General features: G+C 49.6%; 1 protein-coding gene across 1 annotated transcript in view; it reads left to right on the top strand.

The window, feature by feature from the left end:
* The window catches only part of LOC132584746 (vomeronasal type-2 receptor 26-like), a 30,592-nt gene extending 7,010 nt beyond the window's left edge, over window positions 1-23,582 (top strand). Inside the window, exons 4-6 of the mRNA XM_060256648.1 lie at window positions 16,091-16,318; window positions 20,878-21,004; window positions 22,687-23,582. Of these exons, the coding sequence (XP_060112631.1) occupies window positions 16,091-16,318; window positions 20,878-21,004; window positions 22,687-23,582 (1,251 nt within the window). The remainder of the gene's footprint in view (window positions 1-16,090; window positions 16,319-20,877; window positions 21,005-22,686) is intronic.
* The last annotated feature ends 277 nt before the right edge of the window (window positions 23,583-23,859 follow it).

Genomic DNA, 23,859 nt, shown 5'->3' with positions numbered 1-23,859 from the left:
CGCCGGGTCCCGAGCATCCAGCCAGACCAGTGTAAAAGGCGCCCCGTTAGTCGGACTCCAGGCCACCCCCACACGATGGCCCGGAGCTCCGCCACCAACTTTACAAACCAAAAAGGGGGGGCTGCCCCACCAAACCCCGATCATTCCCACAAAAGGAATGCAAACAGAGGAAGGTACCCAGACCAACCCCCAAAGGCCACCACAGGGCCAGGTAAGGCTTCCGTCTGGCCCGCTTGAACCAACCAGGCCCAAGCAGACAGTCAGACTCTAAAGTGGCGGCCAGGTGAGTTGGAATCCAAGCCATCCCCACACGATGGCCCGGAGCTCCACCACCAGCTTCAGACAAAAACAAGGGGGGGCTGTCCCTCCCACCCTGATCAGTCCCACTAAGGTGAATGCTGACAAAGGAAGGTACCCAGACCGACCACCAAGGCCACCACAGGGCCAGATAACGCTTTCAACTGGCCCACTCAACCCAACCAGGCCCGAGCAGCCAGCCAGACCTACCAATAATTGACGGCCAGAGGGGTCGGACTCCAGGCCACCCCCACACGATAGCCCAGAGCTCAGCACTACTTTCAATAATGGTGGGAGCCGCGGCCAACTCATCCCCAGGCGCCACAGCCCGCACCCACAGCACCAAGGCTTTCGCTGGCGATATCCTTGCATAATGGGCTGCCCCCAAAATCATACGGACCGGAAACGAATCCGCCTACCCTGGCGGGACACCCACCTCTTGCTGGTCAGACCTAGAAAGCCCACTGGTGCAGCCATGGACGTGGCCCCCATTTGGAAAAATGTTGCGGATCCTACACCAAGTCCATCCACCTGTTAACCCGGGCCAGACCCATAACCGCCTGAAATGACTTAACGAGGGGGGGGGTGACTCTGTACACTCCCCCCACCAGCCCATAGCGTTGACGCTTACACCGTCACACACCGGCCCCGTTCAGGGACGAATAAGCAACAAGTGCCCATAACCACTGATCCGGTAGATCGGCATACCTGCAGCCCAACTCTTCCGAATTTGACGTCGCCATGTGACGCCCAGACCACCAATTGTTCCGGGCAGCCAAATTGGCCTCTAGCCAAAGGATGTCAAAAACAGAAGTTGGCACGACTGCAGAAAATCGTGCTGTCTCATGGCCTGAGCTGTCTCAGGCAAACCCGGTTAAACCTCCTAGTACGAACGGCGAGGAGGCTCGCCATGCGCATCCTGCGCACCCAGCTCATGCAACAACCTTTCGACCACTTAGGACTCTAAATCCCCGACTGGATTTGAAATGCTAATCGTCTTGCTAAAAAGCCAAGGCCGCCAACTATGCCAGATAGGCCTCACCTTTAGGCCCAATATCAATCTGAAGCGCACAGAACGACATACAACCACCGAAACATTGGGTCGACTATCCCGACAGCACATATGTCTGCCTGTCCTACCTCATCGAGTGACAAGCTCGGCACCTGCCGTGTACCTGGGGACAAGGTAACACAACTGCCCTGCCACTATCGCCTAGCGAGCAACAATGACTCCCAGAAAATTGGTTCCAGCAGAAAATCTGCCTCAAACCACCGACATAATGCTCGTCCCTTGTCCAGATGTAGCGGGAGAGCTATACTTTACCAATTTCGATGGACCAATAACAGAGGCGACGAGGCGTTGTCAGGAAACAGCTTCTAGTTTATTGCAAGCACGTGCAGGGTCTCAGACTCCAAAGAGACTGAGCAACAAGCATAGAAAAATCACAGCTTTTATAGGCCTTCAGAGCCTCAAACATACTTCCTCTTTTCATATAATACATACATCATCATTCCCCATCTAGGCCTGATACCCGTTTCTCTTGTCCCTCGTGACACCCTCCTAGTAGGTGTTCTCTGCCCATATTTAGTCATAGGAAAGGGGACTCGGAAGGGGACTCGGTCTTGTTAGTACTGTTACTGGGTGTTACTCGAGGTCACTGTGGTCTGGGCATCCGGCCTTTCTGGTCTTATCTGGTTTCTCCCTATGTGGGGTGCAGGGGGAGAATACTGGGTACATATTCTTAGGGGCTTTCCAGCTCCTTTTCCTTTCTGGTAAATAACTCTAACTTCTGCTTTTGCGGTTAGCTTGTGCAACTATGTTCTCTGCAGCTAAGCTAAGGCATAGAGGAGCTAGTTCCTCTTTTCTGAAAGCTCTGCTTTTCATTGCTAATACAAGCCTCTTGTGTCTGCCTTTATTAAGCCTGCATTTCTGCTCACACTTTGATTATAGATTATTGGAGCTATCAATCTGGGGGTCCTACCACATCTCCCCCCTTTCAGGGGAACTTGAGATTTCACAGTTTCCCTGACCCTAAATACATTGCGATCTAACAGCTTTCATCTCTTCATATATTGGTTCTCTGCGGGGTGGGGTCCTATATATGGGGTAGGCATTCTGAGCTTGGCGCGAAGCTATCGAGGGCACACACCTAATATAACCATACACAATAATACACACCAAAATGAATATAAGGAAAGCAATAAATCCTTCTTTCAGCCAGGCAAAATCAGGGAGCCAGCTGGTGAGCCATTTGAACAAGTCAGCTCCTGAGTTAAAAGCTGTATCTGCTCCTTGTGCTTCTTTTACTAGTCCTCGTAAGGTCTTAACTCCACTGAGGATTTTACCTGATTCATTAACGTAGAAGCAACATACTTCTCCCAGATAAGCACATGCCCCATTTTGTTCGGAAAGTAACTGATCCAACACTCTTCGGTTCTGGAGCACAACATTAGCTATGCTATCAACCTCTTTCTGCAGTGTGAACAGAGATGAGGCTGTTTTCTCAAGGCCTTCTTGTAAAATTCGGGACAGGTTTCTTGTATAGATCTGTAAATCATAGACTCCCCAACCTGGGAACACAGAGCGTAAAATATCTAAAATTCCAGTACCCCAGGACCTTTTCCGTCTTTTAGTCTGCTGGCCCCAACGGTTGGAGGGGTATCCTAGATTTAGAACTTCATGGGCCATGATATCTTTGCGGTGCTGCCCTGCTAGTGTTAAGTGAGCCACCGAGCACATGCCCTTCCAATGCATAGGTAAATATTTATACCCTGTATTTCCACACACCCAATAGACACCTGGTAAGTCAATGTAGATGCCATTGACTCTAGCATAGGAGGCATTACATAAGTTCTGGAACATTTCCAGGGTTTTAGGATATGTGGATGTGTTGCAGGCCTGTAGGTATGCCAATCCAGTTAGCCAAATAGAGGCATGTGCACTAATCCATGTGGGTGGATTGCCAGAGAGTAACCATATTATGCCTCGAGTGCCCAATTGCAAGGTGTAATTTTGAATTCCTGTTACTGAACAGTTAACACAAATTTGAGTGCCATTCCACATCAGTGGGGAAAGGGGACTAGTGCAATTAACATGAGAATCACTATATTTGCATTCCTTCTGTAAGTAGGCTGGTGAGGTGGAACGGTTGGTTTGCCACCCAGGTTTATCAGGGTCCAAATAGAGGATAGATGTACAATATTGAGCTTCCAGATATCCTACTGCTGGACCCGTACCATTTCCCACTATACACCACGGATACTGTCTTTGATGCTTGGCCACAATGGGGTGCAAATCAAACATGGTTCCATTTTTCCCTATTAGACGAAAACTATCATGGGGGTTCCAAAAAGTTTTCTTACCATCTGTCTTTGTGAACATTGGTTTTCCACAGGTTTGGAATCCTATATATATGTCACTAGAGGAGTTCAGGATCCAATCTGGGCCACGGAGGGGATCCCAGGCTAGTGCTCCCCCTGCCGCATGGGTGTGGGCACAAAGCCAGCATTGGGAAAGGTTAGCTATTTCTGACACATATTTGATCGGTTCATGGAAAGGATGAGTCGGGGTCTTCTCATGGAAGAGGGGAAATACCTTTCGGGTGCCAGAGGGACCCATGCTCTGGGGCGTATTAGGGGTCGAGGTCGACACCGAAGGTGACGTACCGGACGGGGACGTCTGGTTTGCTGCTTGGAACTTCAGGGCACCTGCGGAGGCTGCTTGGTGTTTCTGGCAGGGGTCGGGTATGTGCATTGTCACACTCCTTTGGGAGCTCGAGGCCGTGGCCTGTATTTTCCAAATCACGGGGGCTTGCATCCAAAAGATCAATACACTCACGCCTATAGCGGACAACATTTTCCCTGATGTCTATCCCTCTCTGCCTGAGCTTTTTCTTCCTTTTACGCTCCAGGCACCACAGAGAACAGCAGAGAGATATCAAGAAAGATATGGTCCCAATAGCCCCTGCGCTGACTGGTATGATGAAACCGTAATCTAGAGGAGCTATTAGGGGAGCTATTAGACCCATTTATCGCTCAGGATAAGTTGTTGCTAGAAACCCAGGCTGTCAATTGTCTCTGGCGCAGCTTGCGGAAGCAAAAGAGGAAAACGAAATACAAGGCTACTAAGAACCCTAAGATGAATATCACTATGAAGACTATGCCTATGTAGGGTGCAACAGAGGACTTAGATTCTACATCAAACATTACAATACTTTAAAATACATTATCTTCAGTTCTTCTGCTGTGACGAGGTCTTCTTCCCTGTGCACTCCACCGTTTCCGGTAGGTGGAGCTCAGAGGGGATGAACCCTGTGAACCCAGCCGTTGCCGGTAGGCAAGGGTCCAGAGGATTAAGTTCTAGAGAATCTTAGTTTTAGTCCATCTCCGGGAACCGGCTGCACCTGCCAATCTGGAGCGGCTCGCTTCACATGTGTCCAATGGATCCACCTGGGCAGCCCCTGGACTTTTATCGCAGTTGGGGTAGAGAGCAGAACAGTAAACGGGCCTCTCCACTTCGGCTGGAGTGGTTGTGATCTCCAGACCTTGACCCACACTGTATCGCCAGGCTGGAACGGGTGGACCGGATTATGGACCTGCAGGGGCAAAGTTTCTAAGACATATTTTGACACAGCATTCATTGCTTTTCCCAATGACTGTATCTCCTGAAACCACACAAGGTTCCCTATCTGTGCTGGGTCGGCTTTTATTCCCTTTACAATCGGAGGGGGTCGCCCAAAAACAATTTCATAAGGACTGAGTTTTAAACCTTTCTTAGGCAAACATCGGAGCCTAAACAGAGCTATTGGCAACGCATCTGGCCATTTTAAGCTTGTTTCTTGGCATAGTTTTGATAATTGAGCTTTTATTGACCTGTTAGCTCGCTCGCATTTTCCTGATGACTGGGGCCTATATGCGGCATGGAGTCGCCAATCAATATGTAATACCCGTGATACCTCTTGAACCACCTTATGGATATACGCTGGACCGTTATCGGATCCGATAGTCACCGGAAGACCCCAGAATGGGAGAATGCTTTTTAGCAAGTGCTTTACCACCTCGGCCGCTTTTTCAGTTCTGGTGGGGAAGGCCTCTATCCAGTTGGAATAGGTACACACAAATACAAGCAAATACTTCCAGCATCCTGACCTGGGCATTTCAGTGAAATCTGTAATAATACACTCAAAGGGGGTAGTCCCTGTGTGCTGGATCCCCGGGGGATGGCTGGGACCTTGTCTGGGGTTGTTACGTGCACAGGGAACACATCTGAGGGCTGCCTTTTCACATAAGCTATGCAGTTTTGGAATGTACAGCTGCCTGTCCAATAGCTCAGCCAAGGCAGTTTTCCCAAAATGCGTTCCCTCATGGGCCTGAACCACTAAGGGCCAGGCCAAGGCTTCAGGCACGAACAAACGCTTATCGGGCAACTGAATCCATCCCTGCACACGTACCTGGGGGGTGCCCTGGGCTGTGGCCCAGCTTTCCTCGGCCGCACTATATCTGGGGGTCCATTCAGCCAGTGGGACCTGGAAGATGGGACACACCAGCTCCTCACTCCTGTCTACGTCTTGCATGGCAGCTTGTTTTGCAGCTTCATCTGCTTTTCGGTTTCCTATACTTACAGGGCTTAGGGGTTTTTGATGGGCCCGGCAGTGCATCACAGAGACCTTTCGTGGAGCCCATACAGCCTCCAGCAACCTCAAAATCTCAGCGCTGTACCTGATAGCTTTTCCTGCCGAGTTCATAAGTCCTTTTTCTTTGTAGAGTGCCCCATGAGCATGCAAAGTCAGAAAAGCGTATTTGGAGTCTGTGTAGATGTTGGCAGTCACTCCCTCCGCCAATTCCAGAGCTCGAGTGAGGGCGATCAGTTCGGCCTTCTGAGCAGACGTTCCTGGCGGCAGTGGTCGTGCTTCAACAGTGCTTTGGTGCGTGACGACAGCGTATCCAGCGTAGCGGTGCCCATCTTGGACGTAGCTGCTCCCATCGGTGTAGTACTCGACGTCCGGACTGGGTAAAGGTGCATCAGTCAGATCAGGGCGGCTGGAGTATACCTCGTCCATGGTTTGGATGCAGTCGTGGTCGACAGGCTGGTCACTGATTGGGAGCAACGATGCAGGATTTAGAGTACCTGTAACAGTCAGTCGAAGTCTTGGATTTTCACACATCATGGCTTGATACTTGGTCATTCGACTATTTGTGAACCAATAGTTTCCTTTGTAGTCCATTAAGGTGAGAACAGCATGAGGTACTTTGACTTCGAGTTCTTGCCCTAGAGTCAATTTGTCGGCCTCTTTGATGAGTTCAGCCACGGCTGCAATGGCACGAAGGCAGCCGGGCCATCCTTTGGCTACTGAGTCCAGCTGCTTTGACAGATAGGCAACTGGTCGTTGCCAAGAGCCCAAAGCTTGGGTCAGAACTCCGATAGCTACTCCATTTCGCTCATGGACAAAGAGAGTGAAGGGCTTCTCCACGTCTGGCAGCCCTAAGGCGGGTGCTTCCATCAGTAATCGCTTCAGTTCTTTGAAAGCATTCGTCTGTTCCGGCGTCCACAGGAATGGTTCCTTCTCTCCCCCCTTTGTAGCTTCATAGAGGGGTTTGGCGATCAGCGCGAAGTTGGGGATCCATACTCGGCAGAACCCTGCTGCACCCAGAAACTCCCTCACTTGACGTCTGGAGGTGGGTTCGGGGAGGGCGCAGACGGCTTCTTTTCGTTCATGTCCCAGTGCTCGGGTTCCTTGAGAGACATGGAATCCCAAATACTTCACGTCAGCTTGGCACAGCTGGGCCTTTTCCCTGGACACCTTGTAGCCGGCTTTCCACAACAAGTCTAAAAGTTCGAGGGTTGCCTGATAGCAACGGTCCTGGCCAAGCGCGGCAATCAGCAGATCGTCTGCATATTGGATCAAAACACATTGTCCTGGGGCCGCATCAAAGTCTTGCAAGTCTTGTGCCAGTGCGTTAGAGAAAAGAGTAGGGCTATTTTTGAATCCCTGCGGCAGTCGGGTCCACGTATACTGAAGCTTCCTCCCAGTACCTGGTTCTTGCCACTGGAATGCAAAAATGGGTTGGCTTGCGGGGGCAATGCGGAGGCAGAAGAAAGCATCTTTAAGATCCAAGACAGAAAAGTAGTCAGCTTGCTGTGGCACCAGTCCCAATAATACATAAGGGTTTGGCACAACTGGGTGAAGGGTGACCGTCTTCTTGTTTACTGCTCGAAGGTCCTGGCATGGCCTAAACTCTCCGGTACCTGGCTTCTGGACCGGCAGCAGTGGAGTGTTCCATGGACTCTGGCATTCTTTGAGGATGCCGTACTTCAGCAGTCTGTCCAGATGCTTCTGGATGCCTTCTATGGCTTTCCATGGGATGGGGTATTGTCGTAGGTGGACCGGCTGGGCACCCGGTTGAAGTTCAATAGTGATTGGGGCGTGATTTCGGGCCAAGCCTGGTGGATTGTCTTCGGCCCAGACGCCTGGAACTAGGGAAGCCCATTCGTCCGACAAAGTGGCAGTCGGGGGATTCTGGAACAATCTCCATTCCTCTTCGAGGGGGCAGGTCAGCACATACATTCCTGCTGGGTCAGTGTTGAATGCCACGGTGGCTCGCCCATCTTTCTCGAAGTGAATGGCTGCCCGTAGTTTGGACAGGATGTCTCGCCCTAGCAACGGCACGGGGCACTCAGGAACGTACAGGAACTTATGCTGGACCAGATGGGATCCCAAGTTGCAAATTCGCTCCTGTAGGAACGGTCTGGGCCCTGCGCGTCCCGTGGCCCCGGCAATGGGCACAGTTTGCTTGGTAACAGGTGCAATCTGTGTATTTACTACGGAAAATTCAGCCCCAGTGTCAATCATAAAAGACAGTTCCTGGCCCCCTACTTTCATCTTGACCAAGGGCTCCCCGGGGCCAAGCGATAGAGAGCCCGGTCTGTCCTAATCGTCCCACTGGTCCTGCGGGCCCATGCTGGCCAGACCAATGAAATCCATATCATCCAGGCGGCCTCCTCTCTCATTCCTAAAGGGGCGACCGGGTCCTCGTAGTGGTGGCATTCCTCCCCGGCCTCTACCTCTGCCTTGGACTCTGGACGGGGCCATTTGGTTTCTTTTCGGGCAGGATTCGCGCCAATGGCCTAATTCCCGGCAAAAGGCGCACTCATTGCGGGCCAAGGGTGGGCGCATGGGACCCGGCCCTGCGGGTCCGGTCTGGGGTCGGGGTCCGGACCGGGCTCGCCTGCCGTCTCGGGGTCCCTGATTTCCAGTGCGTTCCCCTATGGCGGCAGCGAGCAGGGCGGCTTTCATCTTAATCTTTTTGTCTTCTGCCCTTTTAGCCTCTTGCTCCCGGTTGACAAACACTTTCTGGGCTATCTCTAGCAGCTGGCTGATGTTCATGCCCGCGAAACCCTCTTGCTTCTGGAGCTTTCGCTTAATGTCACCAGCCGACTGGCTAACAAAGGCACAGTTAACCATCCGCTGATTCTCGGCTTTTTCTGGATCAAAGGGCGAGTATAGTCGGTAAGCCTCGTAGAGGCGCTCAAGGAAAGCTCCGGGGGCCTCGTCTGGTCTTTGGAGGACCTCAGCAATCTTACTCATGTTGGTGGCCTTTTTGGCAGCTTCCTGCATTCCGGCCAGCAAATAGCCTCTATATGCCCTTAACAGTCTCATGTGGTTTGTGTCATTTGGGTCCCAACTAGGGTCAGCGTCAGGGAAGCTCTCCGCTAGCCACTGGGCGCGGTCCGCTGCATCGGCGGGGGTGGCTTCTTCGGCTTTCTTTTTAGCGGCTCTGAAAATACGTTGCCGCTCCTCAGTTGTAAAGAGGGTCAAAAAGAGTTGCTGGCAATCTAGATAGGTAGGGCAATGCGTGCCCATTATGCTGGTCAGAAGGCTGGTAAGCGCTTCAGGTTTTTCAGTATAGGAGGCTACATGGGTCTTCCAGTTAAGAAGGTCGGCCGAGGAGAAGGGAGTGTAAATATACCGGCTCTCCCCCCCCCTGGACCTGTCCACCCGCACCCAAGAACTGAGGTGTCTGAATCTGCCGCAAGGGCATCACTTGAGCCTCAGAGGGGTGCAGTGGAGAGCCAGGAGATGGCAGAGCCGCCGCGCCCTCAGGCGGGGCCACTTCCTCATTCTCCGCCGGCTGGGTCTTTACCCGTACTGCACAGCCCGGGCTGAAATCAAGGGGGCCCGTAAGGGAATTGGATCTCTCTCGGCTTTTTCTGCCCTGAATGCTGGATATAGTGGGGCTCCATGGGGCCTTCCATGAGTACCCCGGCCATCCCTGGAATTCCCGAGCCAGGGCAGGCGACACCTGAGACCTAGTGGTCATTTGGTGCGTTCTAACGGTTCTCTCTGGTGCGCCAAGGGCCGGGCGGGCGCCAGATTGAGCCGGGGTTGGGCTTGGCGGGGGCGCAGCAAGGGGTGCCATGGGAACATGTTGTTGCTGGGGTCCCAGTGGAGGCGCGGCAGGGACATAGGGAGGGGGCCACTCACAATCGGCCTGATCTGAAGGGAAAAAAATCGGCTTCAGTTTTTCAGGCTGTGGTTTCGGCACCAGCTGCTGGCGCTTGCTCATTTCTAACTGATCTTGATGGGATGCATTGCCAATTGCTCGTGAACAACGACTACTCCCCCCCTTCTTAGGCTTTCCCCTTGGTTTTAACAGCAGAACGGTCTTAGTTGCCTTCATGCATTGTTTCAACCAAGGGGGAGGGTTTTGGAGCAGGCTGAGCCATGAGTCAATATAAGAGTATTGGTCTGGGTGGTCTCCTGGCGGGGTCACCACTACGCTATGCACCTGTTGTGCTATATCAACTGAGAAGGTCCCCTCAGGAGGCCACCCGACCCCGAAGGTGGGCCATTCGGATTCACAAAATATTCGCAACAACCCCAGGGTCTGGTCATATTCCCCAAGGTTCCCAACAAAGCCTTCGACAAAATGCTGTAGCATACACTCTAAAGGGGTGTTTGTGGACTGAGAGCCCCCCATTTTATCTAGTTTCAGTGAACAAAATTACTTTTCTTCCTCACACTCTTTTTCGTCCTGAGTGAGGTCTACTGGGCAAGACGCAAGGGTGTGGTTGGCGTACCACCAAGAGGGGCGGGGGCCAGATACGGGGTCAAGATCCTGTGAGCTCGAGCTGGATCCCAAGCTGGGGTCTGACAGGGGGCTGGGGAGCAAAGGAAAGTCTAGCAGGTCCGACGCACTGAGCTCAATGTGGCAGGGGCAGTGCCAGTCGTGGAATGGCCCTAAAACAGGAGGGTCCTGGGCAATAAGGTCTCCCCAAGCACTAAATCCTGATTCCGGGAAAGCGCTGCGTTGGTACACTCTCCACGCTTGTAGTTCCATGTCAGCCCTCCTTCTGAGAAAATACCAACGGGACCAGGTCCGGCCCCAGCCACTGCTCGGTGTCTTGGTGCACCGTTTAATAAACCAAGCAGTGGTAGTCTTGTAGACCCCTACCCACAGCTGAGCTCTATACTGGGCGCACAGGGTGAGTTGCCAGACCCGAGACAACCTGCACCCTGAGGGCTCAATCCAAGGGGCAACAATGTTCCTGTATCTCTGCGGGGGGTCCCAATAGGGCTTGTCGTCCTGACTAAGCTTGTGAGTCATGAGCCGCCTCCCAGTGCTTACCCGCCCGGGGCCTTCAGACAGACAAAACAACTGAAACACAAGATCAAGGGAGGGGTGCACACGTATAGGAGCCTAGGCAAATCGCTTCCGCACTTTCCTCGCCGACCGCGGTCGCCCGGGCCGGAAACGGAGTACTTGTGCGTCCCGTTCACTTCGATATCAGATATCGTCTCAGGCACATGCCACACACGCTCACACACTCTGACAAAATACCTCCCAAATAACCTTTCCTAGCAGCTACTGTTGGAAGGCTGCAGGCAGAAGGGCCAACTTCCCCCTCTGCGTCCTGCAGGGTTCCGTGAGTGCTGCTGCGGGGTGGCCAGGTCCCGCCTTCCTCCGAGATGGGGTTGCTACCCCTGGTCTCTTGTGGAGGGTCCTACTACCCAATGCTCAAAAATTGTATACTCACACCTAGGAGGTCTTCGTTGCTGGTTCCGACAGCCTTGGTCCTCTGGTTCCTCTAAGGCCTCAACCGCAGCCAGGCAGGGGCAGGGTAGACAGAAGGCGGACAGCCCAAACGGGGCCGGGAGCTCCAACCGCGGGTCTAGTCCCACCAGCCCCCAGCCTTAGCCGGGTGGGCTAATGGAACAGGGCTAACGCCCGCGGTCCCGGGTTTCGGCACCAAATTATGTAGCGGGAGAGCTATACTTTACCAATTTCGATGGACCAATAACAGAGGCGACGAGGCGTTGTCAGGAAACAGCTTCTAGTTTATTGCAAGCACGTGCAGGGTCTCAGACTCCAAAGAGACTGAGCAACAAGCATAGAAAAATCACAGCTTTTATAGGCCTTCAGAGCCTCAAACATACTTCCTCTTTTCATATAATACATACATCATCATTCCCCATCTAGGCCTGATACCCGTTTCTCTTGTCCCTCGTGACACCCTCCTAGTAGGTGTTCTCTGCCCATATTTAGTCATAGGAAAGGGGACTCGGAAGGGGACTCGGTCTTGTTAGTACTGTTACTGGGTGTTACTCGAGGTCACTGTGGTCTGGGCATCCGGCCTTTCTGGTCTTATCTGGTTTCTCCCTATGTGGGGTGCAGGGGGAGAATACTGGGTACATATTCTTAGGGGCTTTCCAGCTCCTTTTCCTTTCTGGTAAATAACTCTAACTTCTGCTTTTGCGGTTAGCTTGTGCAACTATGTTCTCTGCAGCTAAGCTAAGGCATAGAGGAGCTAGTTCCTCTTTTCTGAAAGCTCTGCTTTTCATTGCTAATACAAGCCTCTTGTGTCTGCCTTTATTAAGCCTGCATTTCTGCTCACACTTTCATTATAGATTATTGGAGCTATCAATCTGGGGGTCCTACCACACAGACAATGTGTCCATCGCGAGTAACAATCCCGCGTTATGCTTATCCTGAAAAAACAACACCTCTACTGAGGCACCGTAGAGTAAAGCCATTACCGCGTTCATTACTGGCATGGACTTAGATATCAACGATTAAACAACGGGTGCTGCTGGCCAACTGACGCAACCAGCCATACACCCATTAGCCGTCCACGCCCCCAGATCCCTATTACCACAACAATAGAAAAACACAAAATGCTAGGCTCCCACACATCCCCAGTACTGCTAATGCCGGTGCTACCGACCAGCACTCCAGTGCCGCCGGCAAAGAACCTGAAACCGGACGACCCGGCCACTCCAGAGGATACTGAAAGGACACTTCACAGAATGCCCTTGCGCCAAACGGAACAGCATCCAACAATTGCCAGAAAAAAGGTGACCCGACAACGAGCCGCTGCGGAAACTAGCTGTTAATGTGCAGCACGATGGGGGGGGGCAGAGGGACTGTATGGCGCCGAAAGACGCCACAATCCAACTCCCCCCGAGGCCACCATTCTAATGCTGAAATCAGGCTCAACAAGCTTAAGAAATTAACCGCACTACATGCCATCTAGTATAATGGCTGTGAGTCGTTACCGAGCTGTTGTCCTCCCGTCGGGATTCACGAAACCAACAGTACCGAGTACAGTTCAATCCCCACTGAAAGTATAGAATGAACCCTGGGGGAAAACCCTTCGGACAGCCTCAACACTACAATGTACCAAAAAAGGGGGGGAGGGGTAACCGCCCTGGCACACAAAGGTGACCTAACCAGGGTGTGAAGCGCCACCCGCGCCTAATTCCCAATTTTTTGGCCGCTGACATAATAGTCTGCCTCAACTCAGACCCGACTGACTACTCCTCATGCAGCTTGCCCGGGAAAACCCAATTAGCAGGGCCATTGTTATCCATTTCCGATTGGAAGGAACTTGCCCTTTCTTAAACCCATTGAAAGAAAACCAACCATTTCGACCGGAATTACCGTCGCCGCACCCACGCAAGAAATTAACCCGTAACCGATACAGCTGCCTTATAATGCCTCGTACCGCCGGACCACCACAGTCAGCAGCATCCCACCGAACCAACGGCGGCTCGCCGAATCTGAAGCAAAGATCCATACGCCCGTCTGCCCGGACCTTCTTTAGTAGGGTACACCTTAAATCGAACCTGGGACCCTGCACATCAAGCAGCTGCTCAGCCAGTGGGAAACCGACCCAGAAGAAGGAGGGACGGTTAGCGAAGAAGAAAGCATAAGCCAGGCGGAAGGCCAGCAGCATCCCCATCTCCAGCCGCAAGGAACGGCCAGCCTGACAATGGTGCTCTTTACTTGGGTGGGCAGGGGAACCCATCCGCAAACCATGGCAGACCGTTCCCCAAAACCCCCGAAGAAATCTCCACTGCCTATCTCCCCAACAAGAACTCGGTCTTCCTTAGAGTTCTCCCATTCGAGGCAATGACCTTAACAAGCCCTGCATGGCAACCTCCTTACCAGTCATGGACGACCCGTCCGGCCACAGGGACTGACAGGACTCAGCCAGCCCAGACTAACCGACTCAGGGGAACTTCGTCACGGCAGGGGAAGCCCGGCCTTTCCCTATGCATTTCCCCACCAGCAAACGATCCATAAGACATAAGAGAAGCCACGTTGGATCAGGCCCAACGGCCCATCCAGTCCCACATTCTGTGTTACAGAAGAACATAAGAGAAGCCAGTGGGATCATGCCAATGGCCCAACCCCTTTGTGTCACAGAAGAACATAAAAGAAACCATGTTGGATCGGCACATGGCCCATCCACTCCGTGTCACAGAAGAACATAAGAAAAGTCATGCTGGATCAGGCCAATGGCGCATCCAGTCCCTCACTCTGTGTCACATAAGAACATAAGAGAAGTCATGTTGGATCAGGCCAATGACCCATCCAATCCATCACTCTGTGTCACGGAAAAAACATAAGAGAAGCCATGTTGGATCAGGCCAACATTCCAGTCCAACATTCTGTGTCACATAAGAACATAAGAGGAGCCATGCTGGATCAGGCCAATGACCCATCCAGTCCAACACTCCGTGTCCCATAAGAACATAAGAGAAACCCTGTAGGATCAGGCCAGTTGCCCGTCCAGTCCAACATCCTGTGTCACATAAGAACATAAGAGGAGCCATGCTGGATCAGGCCAATGGCCCATCCAGTCCAACACTCCATGTCTCCTAAGAACATAAGAAAAGCCCTGTAGGCTCAGGCCAGTGGCCCATCCAGTCCAACATTCTGTGTCACATAAAAACATAAGAGGAGCCATGCTGAGTCAAGCCAATGGCCCATCCAATCCAACACACCGTGTCTCATAAGAAGAGACACTTCGGTGTGAAGGGCGGGGTATAAATTCCAATATAAATAAAATAAATAAATAAATAAGAACCTAAGAGAAGCCCCACTGGATCAGGCCAGTGGCCCATCCAGTCCAACGCTCCATGCCCCATAGGAACATAATAGAAGCCACCTTGGATGAGGCCAATGGCCCATCCAATCCGACACTCCATGCCACCTAAGTGCATAAGAGAAGCCATGCTGGATCAGGCCAGCGGCCCATCCCGTCGCACACTCTGCGTCACATAAGAACACAAGCGAAGCCATGCTGGATCACGCAAATAGGCCCATCCGATCCACCGCTCCGTTACACAGACAAACATAAGAGAGGCCATGTAGGACCCAGCCCGCGGCCCATCCGGTCCAGCACTCTGCATCACCGAAGAACATAAGAGGAGCCATGCCGGACCAGGCCGATGGTCCACCCAGTCAAACGCTCCACACCACACAGTGGGCACCCAGGAAGGTACTGCCCCTTCCCCCAATAGACCCCCCTTTTCTCCTAAACATACACCTTCAAAGAAGGGTGGTGGGGAACCGACCCCAACGAGTCGCGGCCCGAGACTGCGGCTACTTGCAAGCTGCGGGGGAGGGGGGGCAAAAGCGAATAAAAACCTTTCCAGACCCCTCTGCCCGCCGGCCGACTGCTCGGCTTCGTCCCGCTCGTTGAAAGGCCCTTCAGCCCTCAGGCCAAACGTCTCGATCCGCTCCCCATGGGAGCTCGTGGCCCCGACCCCGTCCAGGTCCTCCACAGAGCCGTCCAGCCCGATGCGGCCTTCATCCGCTCTCGGCCTCATACACCAGGGACCTCCGACCAGGCCGAGAGTAGCAACGCAACTGATCTGTGAGGGCGGGGCCGAGGCTACAAACAGCCCTGACGCTCCGCCCGACAGCCACTCCCAGATGGAGGGAAGCTCAAGCGCAGCCTCCCCTCCTTCCAGGGAGGCAAAAGGCGGCCCCGTGGCACGCAGCGGCTTTGCGGCACGGCCTTTGCGGGGCCGAATTGTCATTACTTTTTTATCACAGCTCAGGAAGGTTGGTAATTGGGATGAATCTTTGGGGGAGGGGCTCTGCTCGTGTGCTCACCTCCGCCAGTTTGAGGATTCCCTTGAGGGGTCTTGGGGGTGGAGCCACTTAGCGGAAGGCCCAGTTTAGGGGCTACCAGGTGTCACCATCAGGTGTCAAGGGGACCATGCAGCCGCTTACATGAATCTTGGGGTCTTGCCATTCCATGGTGTGATCCTCCAGCATGCGGACTGGGGGATTATGTTTATCAGATGGCAAGTGGGTCACTTGATGCCAGATCTGTGCCCATGTTGCACCAGTGCTTCTTCAACCGTATCCAATCAAAGCTGTAGCAATGTTCTCACCAATTTCTTGGTCTATTTGTGTTCTTTTTGCTGCATTGCTTCAGTACCGCACCCCAGCCTGCACCTTTGTGTTCTTTTAATTTTATTTCCTTGTTTCTCTTAAGCTCCACCATTTTCTGAGAAGCATATCATTTAACAACACTGCTGGGGAAGAGATTTCCTTCAACCCAAATGGGGAACTGGTAGCTGGATTTGATATTATCAACTGGGTCACCTTCTCGAATCAGTCCTTTCTTAGGGTCAAAGTTGGAAGGATAGACCCAAAGGCTCCTCCTGATAAAGTACTCACCATTCGTCAGGATGCTATTGTGTGGCCAAGTGGATTTAATCAGGTATGGGCTATACCTATTTCAGGACATCTCTAGTCATTTCACAGCATTTGAAATGTTCAATGTTCAGTGTTCTGTCCCTGTATTTTTTAAGGTGAAGCTCACCTGAAATGCAGTTTCTAATCCCTAGTTTAATTTTGAGGGTATATCATTTTATTTTGTACGTATTCATTGAAATGCCGATATCCCAGTTTTTTTCACAATTATTAGACTCACTTTAGAAGTCACATAAGAACAGGGCTTTTTTTTTTGTAGCTGGACCTCCTTTGCATATTAGGCTACACACCCCTGTTGTAGCCAATCCTCCAAGAACTTACAGGGCTCTTAGTATAGGGTCTTCTTTAAGCTCTTGGAGGATTGGCTACATCAGAGATGTGTGACCTAATATGCAAAGGAGGTCCTGCTAAAAAAGAAGAAGCCCTACATAACAACCCTCTTCCGGTTGGCATATAATTAACTGTGAGCAGAATGCCTGAATATTAAATCTTAAACATCAGATTACTGAATATTGGAAATCTGAAGGACTGATTTAAGGAATAGTAGCATAGTGTATATCGATGTGAGTTTTATGTATTTTTAGGCTTTTATGTATTTTATTGTATAATTTTAATTGTATTTAAATCGACCTTTGTTAGCTTTTATTGTTGTAAGCCGCCCTGAGCCCACCTCGGTGGGGTAGGGTGGGATATAAATCGAATAAAGTAAGTAAGTAAGTAAGTATAAGAACATACAGAAGAATCAACAGCTAGCTGACATATTTGATTGTGGCATTGGTGAAGATCTAAAAAAATAAAATAAAATAGGAACATAAAAAGGTTACACAAAAGGACTTTTGTCCCACTTCAACATCAGCAGAGAAAGAGCAAAGAATAATCTGACAAGGCATGGCATTCTAGTTAAAAATTACATGGGAGGTTATGCAAAAGTCCAGAAAATACTGCGGATCTGGAGTCAGGCTTTGCTTCTAGTGGTCATACATTTTGTACCTGACAATGGGGATAACACAGACAAAGGCCTCTAAAGAAGATGAATCCCATACAGGGTTTTGACTCCTGATTCAGCACTGGTTACTAACTTTTAACTACATATGACATAGCAATTTCCTTTATTGGCATTATAAAACTCTTAAGATAAAAAAGAGTAGGGTAAAAGAAAATGCAGAAATAAACCATACACATGTATAAAAAACATATTCCATCTTCCAATTCAATTTTTAAAAGTTATTAATTAAATCATTATAAAATAGCTTAGTTTATCATCTCTCTCTCTCGGCTTGGCTTCGCGAACGAAGATTTAAGAAGGGTGCAATATTCCACGTTTGCTGCAGGCTCGCTGGTGGCTGACAAGACCAATGTGGGACAGGCAGGTCCGGCCACAGCGGCTGCAGGGAAAAGTCTGATTTAGGGTTGGTCCTGTAGCAGTGCGATTCTTCCTCAATCTCCTTTTGTCCTCAAGACCAGCTATGCGTGTGTTCTCAAAGGAAGAGACAGCCTGGTGGATGGTGTGCCTCCATGCTTTGCGATCTGAGGCTAGGTCAGACCACTGGTGATGGTTGATGTGACAGGTGCTAAGGGATTTCTTCAAGGAGTCCTTGTACCTCTTCTTTGGTGCCCCTCTATTTTGATGGCCGGTGGAGAGTTCGCCATACAGGGCAATCTTGGGAAGGCGGTGGTTTTCCATCCTAGAAATATGCCCTGCCCAGCGCAGCTGCGTCTTCAAAAGCAGTGCCTCGATGCTGGTAACCTCTGCCCGCTTGAGGACTTCAGTGTTGGTCACAAAGTCACTCCAGTGGATGTTGAGGATGGTGCGAAGGCAGCGCTGATGAAAGCGCTCAAGGAGTCGCAGGTGATGACGGTATAAAACCCACGATTCGGAGCCATAGATGAGGGTTGTCATCACAACCGCTTTGTAAACATTGATCTTTATGCCTTTTTTCAGATGCTTGTTGCTCCACACTCTTTTGTGCAGTCGGCCAAATGCACGGTTTGCCTTTGCCAGCCTGTTGTCAATCTCCTTGTCGATCTTGGCATCTGAGGAGATGATGCACCCCAGGTAGCTGAACTGCTGGACTGTCTTCAGAACTGATTCACCCACAGTGATGCAGGGAGGGTGATAATCTTCCTGGGGTGCAGGCTGGTGGAGAACTTCTGTCTTCTTCAGACTAACTTCTAGGCCGAATAGCTTGGCAGCTTCTTAGTTTATCATAGTACTATGTAAAACCTACAAGTTATGACCCAGGTAGGTGCACTGAGGTGCTTCATCAGATGGAGAGTCTCGCCTCAGGAGGAGTGCCTTCTTATCATCTGCTTCCTCCATCATGTGCAACTGAAAGTAGTATTTAATGAATCCCACAGGTCAGGTCTAGACGGGCTGAATTTCGGGTAGTTGGTGTCCTGGAGTGATAGCCATGATCCCAGCTGTGATGCATGACCCTGTGTGCAATTAGAGCACTGGAGTGTTGTGCGGACTTGCAGTGCAACTGAGTAATAGGCTGACTCAACAGGATCCCACCTTCTTTGCCAGGAACTTTGCCACAGTTTCAGTAACACCATCAGCAGTATTCTTTAGCAGAAACAGCAATTTGTGTGAGTCAGAAATATCTAAAATACAACCAAGAATTGGTGATAAAACGTTATGCCATACACTGATGTAGTAACAGCATTCTAATAGCACATGGGATACTGTCTCGATGGCACCGCTTGCACAGGGACATAATCTATTATAGAAGGGTGTGCCATTTACTCTTCCTGGTAGAATCGCTGAGGGGGAGACGTTAAGCCTAGCAAGTGAAAAGGTTTTATGTAGTGTTGAATTCTGAAGTTGGTAAAGATAACTGGGAGGAGGACCCAGTTATGACCCAGGGATAAATGTAAAGTTCTGCAATTTGGTAGGAAAAATCCCATGCGTAGTTTCAGGATGGGGGAGACTTGCCTTAGCAGTAGTATGTGCGAAAAGGATCTAGGGGTCTTAGTGGATCCTATGCTGAACATGAGTCAACAGTGTGATGCAGTGGCTAAAAAGGCAAATGCAATTTTGGGCTATATCAACAGAAGTATAATGTCCAGATCACGTGAAGTGATGGTATCGCTTTACTCTGCTCTGGTAAGACCTGAGCTGGAGTATTGTGTTCAGTTTTGGGCACCACATTTTAAGAAGGATATAGACAAGTTGGAACAGGTCCAGAAGAGGGTGACGAAGATGGTGAGGGGTCTGGAGACCAAGTCCTATGAGGAAAGGTTGAAGGAGCTTGGGATGTTTAGCCTGGAGAGGAGGCGGCTGAGAGGCGATATGATCACCATCTTTAAGTACTTATAGAGGATGGTGTGGAATTGTTTTCTGTGGCCCTGGAAGGTAGGACCAGAACCAATAGGTTGGAATTAAATCAAAAGAGTTTCCAGCTCAACCTTAGGAAGAACTTGCTGACTGTTAGAGGGATTCCTCAGTGGAACAGGCTTCCTTGGGAGGTGGTGGGCTCTCCTTCCTTGGACTTTTTAAACAGAGGCTAGAAGGCGATCTGACAGCGATGAAGAGCCTGTGAATTTGGGGTAGGTATTTGTTGGTTTCCTGCATTGTTCAGGGGGTCCGACTAGATGACCCCGGAGGTCCCTTCCAACTCTATGATTCTATGACGCAAAATAGGTAATATTCCATGGTTGAGGAGAGAGCAAGTCTTATTGGCTGCACTGTACAAATCCATTAGTTCTGCCTTTAACAGTCTATCCCTTATTATTATTCGCAGTGCTTCCATTTCTGAAAGAGGAAAGAGGGATTCAAGAGAAATTCTGTATCTCCAATTTCCTTACTATGTTAGCCAGCCAGGATGAATGATTAGATTCAGTTAACAGTTGGAAGCAGTAGCTGGAAGGGTCAGTGTTATTATGCAAATGCAGCCAATATTTGAACGTCATGAGCCATGCCCTTGTGAGCATAAAACTGGCCACATTCTAGGCATAAAGCCGCATATGGGACAACAATGGGACACCCAAGCTCTTCCATAAGCAGCCAGATTGTACCTGCTCAACTGCCTTATTTATTGAGTCAATCCAGATGGGGGCACCATATAGTATTTGAGGGCCTATATTCAGATTGAACACTTTCAAAACAGCTGGAATGTACTGATTCCCTCTTTCAGAGAAAAAGAAACGCAGAAGTGCATTTACATTTGCTTTAGAATTGTCAATTATTGCTCTGCGTCGTTGGGTCCATGTTGCAGTGGCTTGTAAATACAAACCTAGATATTTGTTGTGTTTAACTGCTACCCAATGCAAAGGTCACAAGCACAAAAATAAAAACATTGCAACATGCAAAATGGTGAAAAACAAGAACTGATATTAAAAGGCATAAAATTATGTCAAGCAATATTTCAGAGAAGATGCTGCACTAATTCTCCATATAGTGGGCATATGTTCCCTAAAACTATATACTGAGGTCACAAGACTCCAGTAAGGTGATGCTGGTATGTCGTTCTAGCAGTAACTCCAAAACAGTTTGATCTGCAAGATACAAGCTCTCAAACTGTATTATCTGAATAAATAATATTATGCTCTTTCCTTTAGGGGCAGGCACTACCTCTATCTATGTGCAATAGTGTTTGCCATTCAGGTTATAATAGGATAAAGAAGGAAGGAAAGCCATTTTGCTGCTATGAATGCCTTCGGTGTCCAGAAGGGAAGATTTCTAATGATGAAGGTAGGAGGTGACAAGTGAAAATATTCTTGGCTATATTAACTGTGATGAAACATGTGCACACCAGGGTTCAGAGATGCTAACAATCCTAATGTTTCCAAAAGCACTTCATGCAGAGTTGATGGTGTTTTTTAGTAGTCCAGTATTTTTAATTGGGACTAGAGTCGCCAGCCTCCAAGTATGCCCTGGAGATCTCAATGAATTTCAATTGATGACTAGAGTACCTACTGTAGGTCAGTTCCCCTGGCTGCTTTGGAGAAAGGAGTATATGATATTATACCATGCTCCCATCTTCAATCTTCGACCTTCCCAGTCCTATCCAAACATGAAAATTCCTGGATGAAAGGAGGCATGCTCCATTGCAAAGACTATCTAGTGCAGGGGTGTCAAACATGTGGCTTTGGGGCCAAACCAGGCCTCCGGAGAGCTCCTATCAGACCCCCGAGCAACTGGCTCTTGTCTGCTTCCCCCTCTGCCTTGCTTCGTTTTGCATCTCAGCTTGCTTTGCAAGGCTTGCTCAATTGCACAGGAGCTACATATCAAGACCTCTATTTTCTCCATTGGTTGAGGCTCCTCTCCCTCCTTGTCCTCTAGAGGGAGGGAAAGATACGGAGCTTCCTTTGTCCAGTTCTCTGGATCCCACAGGAGAAATACAAAGAAAGCACTTTTAAGACCAAGAAGTGCTAATGTTTTAAGCATGTTTTATTTTAAGTTTTGCTTTTTTAAAAATCTTTAATTGTGTTTGTCTGTGTCCTTTAAAAAGTTTATATCTCTGCTACCTAATCTTAAATAGGTACACATGTGGCCCGGCCCAACATGGCCCAGCCCAAAAAGGTTTCATTTATGTCAGATCCAGACCTCATAAGAAATCAGTTTGATACCCCTGATCTAGTGTGCACAACATTTGCTTATAGGATCCAGGTAATAGTCTGGTAAAATCACCTTGCTTATAGAACCAAATTTAACACCAAATTTGACTGCAACAGTGTACATCCTACAATAAATGAAGATAACATAAAGGGAGAGTCTGGAATGTATTTCCACTTACAAGCCCAAATCTGAGTATGAAATTGCATGTATACCAGTACTCAGGGGTTGTTTTGTAGAAAAAAAGGTGGTGGAGCTCATTAGCATAACTCATTATCATATGCCAGCTCCCCCAGCCAAAAGCAACCTGATGCAATAAAGAAGAGCCCTGGGTGAGTGAGGCCTGCTTGGGCTGGTTAGAGATCCAGCCAGCCCAAGCAGGTCTCATTCATCTGGGGCTCTCCTGGGCCACCCCACCCCTCAGTCAAAAGGATAACAAGACACCTACCACCCAAAATCACATAAGAAGTGGAGAAAGGTGGCACGGGCTTCTCCAGGGGTTAATGAGAGCTGCTGGGGGTGTGGCAAAGTCCCTGGTGACTGATTGGCTGCCCACTCTCCTAATCCAGGGATTATTATGCAGCTGCCCCTACTATTCAATGGACAAGGTAGGTGGGGAGGAAGAGGAGGAACCCTCAAAAAGGTTCAGGAGCTGTGCTCCTGTGAGCTCCTGCTGAATCTGAAGCCTGCCTGTACTGGAAGACAATTTTTTTTCTTAATTTGCAAACAGGGAATTGTCTTTCAGGGTTAAATATTGAGGGCAGATTACTGGAATTGCTTCTGTTAATCTTGTGTATAAACCACATTGTGTTTTCCAGATATGAATGACTGTTTTCCCTGTCCAGAAGATCATTATCCTAACAATGACCACAACTTATGCATTCCCAAAGTTATAAGCTTCTTATCTTATGAAGAAACATTGGGAGCCAGTCTGGCTACTTCTGCCCTTTCTTTATCACTCCTCAGTGCTTGGGTCCTTGGGATTTTCGTAAAATACCAGGAGACTCCCATTGTCAAAGCCAACAACCGACACTTAACCTATACCCTCCTCATCTCCCTCCTACTATCCTTCCTTTCTACTTTACTATTTATTGGCCAACCTGAGAAAATCATGTGTCTCCTTCAACAAACAGCGTTTGGCATGATATTCTCTCTAGCTGTGTCTTGTGTGTTGGCCAAAACCACCATTGTGGTCCTAGCTTTCATGGCCACCCGACCGGGGTCAAATATTAGGAACTGGGTGAGGAAACAACTGACAACTGGCATTGTTCTTTCCTGCTTCCTTATTGAAGGAATTCTTTGTACCGTATGGCTCGCAACCTCTCCTCCATTCCCTGATTTTGATATGCACTCAATAACTAAAGAAATTGTGCTACAATGCAATGCAGGGTCAGTTGCTATGTTTTACTGTGCACTGGGGTTTTTGGGCTTCTTGGCTCTTGTCAGCTTCACTGTGGCTTTCCTGGCTCGGAAATTACCGGACAGTTTTAATGAAGCCAAGTTCATCACTTTCAGTATGTTGGTCTTCTGCAGTGTTTGGCTCTCCTTTGTTCCAACCTACTTAAGCACCAAGGGAAAATACATGGTGGCTGTTGAGGTTTTCTCCATCTTGTCTTCCAGTGCTGGATTGCTGGGTTGCATCTTCTCCCCTAAGTTATACATCATTATACTGAAGCCTGAGTTGAATAATAAGGAACAGTTACTAAGGAGGTAAAAAGAAGAATAGGATCCTAATGCTCTGTGGCCCTGGCCAAGCTGAAGTCATCCTTTATTAAGACACATTGTAAGCAATGCAGTATCTTTTTTTAAAAAAAGGTAAAGGTAGTCCCCTGTGCAAGCATCAGTTGTTTCTGACTCTGGGGTGACGTTGCTTTCAGAACGTTTTCACGGCAGACTTTTTACGGGGTGGTTTGCCATTGCCTTCCCCAGTCATCTACACTTTCCCCCCAGCAAGCTGGGTATTCATTTTTCTGACCTCGAAAGGATGGAAA

Source organism: Heteronotia binoei, chromosome 15 (assembly GCF_032191835.1).
Source record: "Heteronotia binoei isolate CCM8104 ecotype False Entrance Well chromosome 15, APGP_CSIRO_Hbin_v1, whole genome shotgun sequence".
Classification (NCBI taxonomy): domain Eukaryota; kingdom Metazoa; phylum Chordata; class Lepidosauria; order Squamata; family Gekkonidae; genus Heteronotia; species Heteronotia binoei.
This window is presented reverse-complemented; position numbering and strand designations above follow the sequence as displayed.